This window comes from Penicillium subrubescens (assembly GCF_028828155.1).
Source record: "Penicillium subrubescens strain IBT 31985 chromosome Unknown utg000009l_segment0_segment0, whole genome shotgun sequence".
Lineage (NCBI taxonomy): Eukaryota > Fungi > Ascomycota > Eurotiomycetes > Eurotiales > Aspergillaceae > Penicillium > Penicillium subrubescens.
Genome location: NW_026643159.1, coordinates 389902 through 393051, shown reverse-complemented (window position 1 = coordinate 393051; position 3150 = coordinate 389902). Strand labels below are relative to the sequence as shown.

The window sequence follows — 3150 nt, the reverse complement described above, 5'->3', positions numbered from 1 at the left end:
AAACTGAACAATTTGATCGTGAATCCTAGCTCAAGGTATTGGAAGTATCATCAGTCGTACATCGCGAATGTGCACCACACGCTCTTTACTCCTTGCGAAAATATGAGTTAGGGATACTGGAATCTTATAAATTTATCTCTAGCTTAACAAATAGAACAAAATCAAAGAGTCAAGTATACTAGAGATAACTGGAGACTTTGGAGATAAACTGCATGGAAATTCCTCACTTCCTTCAAGTCTGGTTTCTGACTATGCATCATGGATCAAATCACAGCTCTATCCGCCGAATTCAAATTGCTAATCCATAATTGACTAGCGTCTGATGGGTTAGATACTCGACCCTCCTTCATCGTTTCGGCCAGCGTGAAGACTATTAGAAATCGTTGGAATGCTGCAGGTCCCTATTCATCAGAAATAGAGCTTCCAGAGGATATAGAACACTGCGTGCAACGCGGGCGTTTCGAAGACCAGTCACCGAGCCATCTAGTGATACAATCCATGATGTCCTGAGTCAAGTAGTCGTACTTCGTTCTTTCTTCCTCACAAATACTACGCCATTTGGCAGCCTTTGGGGCAGTCGCCTCTTTGGTAGCCTTCGCGGCAGTCGCCTCTTTGGCAGCCTTCGGGGCAGTCACCTTTTTGGCAGCCTTCGCGGCAGTCACCTTTTTGTTCGGGGCAGTCACCTTTTTGTTTGGGGCAGTCGCCTCTTTGGCAGCCTTTGGGGCAGTCACCTTTTTGTTTGGGGCAGTCGCCTCTTTGGTAGCCTTCGGGGCAGTCGCCTTTTTGTTTGGGGCAGTCGCCTCTTTGGTAGCCTTTGGGGCAGTCACCTTTTTGTTTGGGGCAGTCGCCTCTTTGGTAGCCTTCGGGGCAGTCGCCTCTTTGGTAGCCTTCGGGGCAGTCGCCTTTTTGTTTGGGGCAGCCACCTCTTTGGTAGCCTTCGGGGCAGTCGCCTTTTTGTTTGGGGCAGCCACCTCTTTGGCAGCCTTTGGGGCAGTCACCTTTTTGTTTGGGGCAGTCGCCTCTTTGGCAGCCTTTGGGGCAGTCACCTTTTTGTTTGGGGCAGTCGCCTCTTTGGCAGCCTTCGGGGCAGTCGCCTTTTTGTTTGGGGCAGTCACCTCTTTGGCAGCCTTTGGGGCAGTCACCTTTTTGTTTGGGGCAGTCACCTTTGTATCAGCCTTCAGGGCAGTCGGCTTGTTGGCAGCCTTCGTTTTGGTGGTCCTCCATGCTTCTTTCCCAGACACCTCAGCCCCGGGAGTCTCTGAAGCAAGGCTGTTTGATGTTTCTGAGCTATCAGATTCATCAGTTTCCAAAAACGAGGGACAATCCGTTACATATTCTGAACTATATTGACCGTCTTGGTTCAGCTGGGTTAGTAGAAACAACAGGCATGTTCGACGTTATCGTATTGTACATACTTTGTGACATTTTTTAAGTACTTAAATAATTCAAGTTGCTTTCACGGAAGTTCTGCTACGCTTTCACTCAATTTAAATCACAGCCGCACTGTACGATGTATTGGCCTATTTTAGACTATATTCGAATTTGGCTCCGTCACCTATACCAAATTAGAACGGATGAAAAAGATTTTGTGGCGGATGCTGAAATGGGCTTCTGTTGACATTTCGAGAATTTATATCCACTCAATTAGGAACGCTCAAGTCATAGAGTAAAAAAATCAATCATCTATCATGCGCCTTACGATGTCAGCAAAATCATTGATCTGAATGGTCCGCGTTTCATAAGTCCAGTTGCACCTAAAACCATACCAGATTAGCTGGTTCAAAATTACCTCTGGCTGGTATGGGGCTTGCGTTTGCTTCCGATCACATATGAAATAATGATAAGTTACCAAAATCTGCAAATCAGGCTTGTTAATACGATGTTCAACGTGACCTACGCCATCATGAATTCTAAGATGCAAAGATCGCTACAGGATTGGAATATCGCTAGACTTCTATAGGGTGGCTTTCCAGAATGTTCGTTGCTGGTTCGTTTAAAATAATAATGTAATAGACTTGTTTAATATTCGGCCATACTATTCATAACGTTTGGTATGACAGGAAAATGTAAAACTGGCTCTGGCGGTGCGAAACAGGTATGACCCCGAGAAGCACGTGGTCAGGTATCTCTAAACATGAATTCCTTATGTTATATGCCCAGTACGCTTTTTATGGAATTGGATCTACCAAAAATCGCTGACAAGCAGACCGGATTCCCTAAAAATTCAGAGGCTGATCAAATAATGAAGCTGATTTGCACCGACGTAATCTCCGTAAAGTTTATATATATTGTCTTGGATCAGTAATATATTGCTGGTTGGGATCCATTCAAGCCTAGCACGGTTTGCCACCCAAATCTTTCTAGAGAAGGGAAGGCAACTTGTATATGCCGACAAATAAGTGTAATCTTAGGTGGGAGTAGAACATTCTTTACGGGAAATTATTAAATCCTATCTCTAATTGTAAATAGTCTGACAGTAGCTGCAACTATCCTGCGCTGCCTTCCAACCTCCCCCAATTCCGAGCAGGTTGGGTGGACATGCTCGCACGTTAACTCCCGAGGCAGATGGCAGAATTCAAACAGGCAAGTTGCTAGCCGAGTGACCAGCACTATGAGATGATCGCCTCGAAACAATAGAGCCTAAGACATATAAATGGAATTTCTCTAGGGAAGCTTAGCACACGTATCGCTCTTTACATAACAAACGTTATTGTGAGAGCCCCCAGAAGCAAGAAGAGCTTTCCTCGTTCCATTGTGGCCGAGTTCGCTATGGCAGTCTGAATTGAAGCACTTGGGATTCCGTGAGAGCCATACGTGGCCCTTGTAGATTGAATATATGTGGTGGATAGGACACGCGAAGATGATCTCACGGGACTATACACCAGTGATGAACTTGGATCTGCTTGAGAACGGTCCAACCTGCCTGCCGAGGCTATTTGGTCGATGGGGAGATTGCTGGTAATGTGTACTGCAGAGACTGTAGATGTGACGGAAGGAATTAAGGCTAGAGACCATGACTCTGACATGATGGTATCTGTAGAGGGTGTATTTGTTGACAGGACAAGGCTCTGGTGCTCCGGAAATTGGGAAAGTTGTTGCGCACACAGAGCAGTGAATGCATCACTTGCAGCCTGACGAGTTGATTCCATC

At 45.8% G+C, this 3150-nt stretch overlaps 1 protein-coding gene across 1 annotated transcript; it reads right to left on the bottom strand.

Annotated features, from left to right (window-relative positions):
* Nucleotides 1-401: 401 nt before the first annotated feature.
* N7473_011198 (uncharacterized protein) lies at nt 402-1450 on the bottom strand (the record flags this gene model as incomplete). Its single annotated transcript, XM_057157137.1, has 2 exons — nt 1416-1450; nt 402-1354 (listed from the first exon to the last, which is right to left on the bottom strand). Exons 1-2 carry the CDS (start codon nt 1423-1425, stop codon nt 402-404), a joined length of 963 nt encoding a protein of 320 aa, XP_057004259.1. The 5' UTR covers nt 1426-1450.
* Between the last annotated feature and the right edge of the window lie 1700 nt (nt 1451-3150).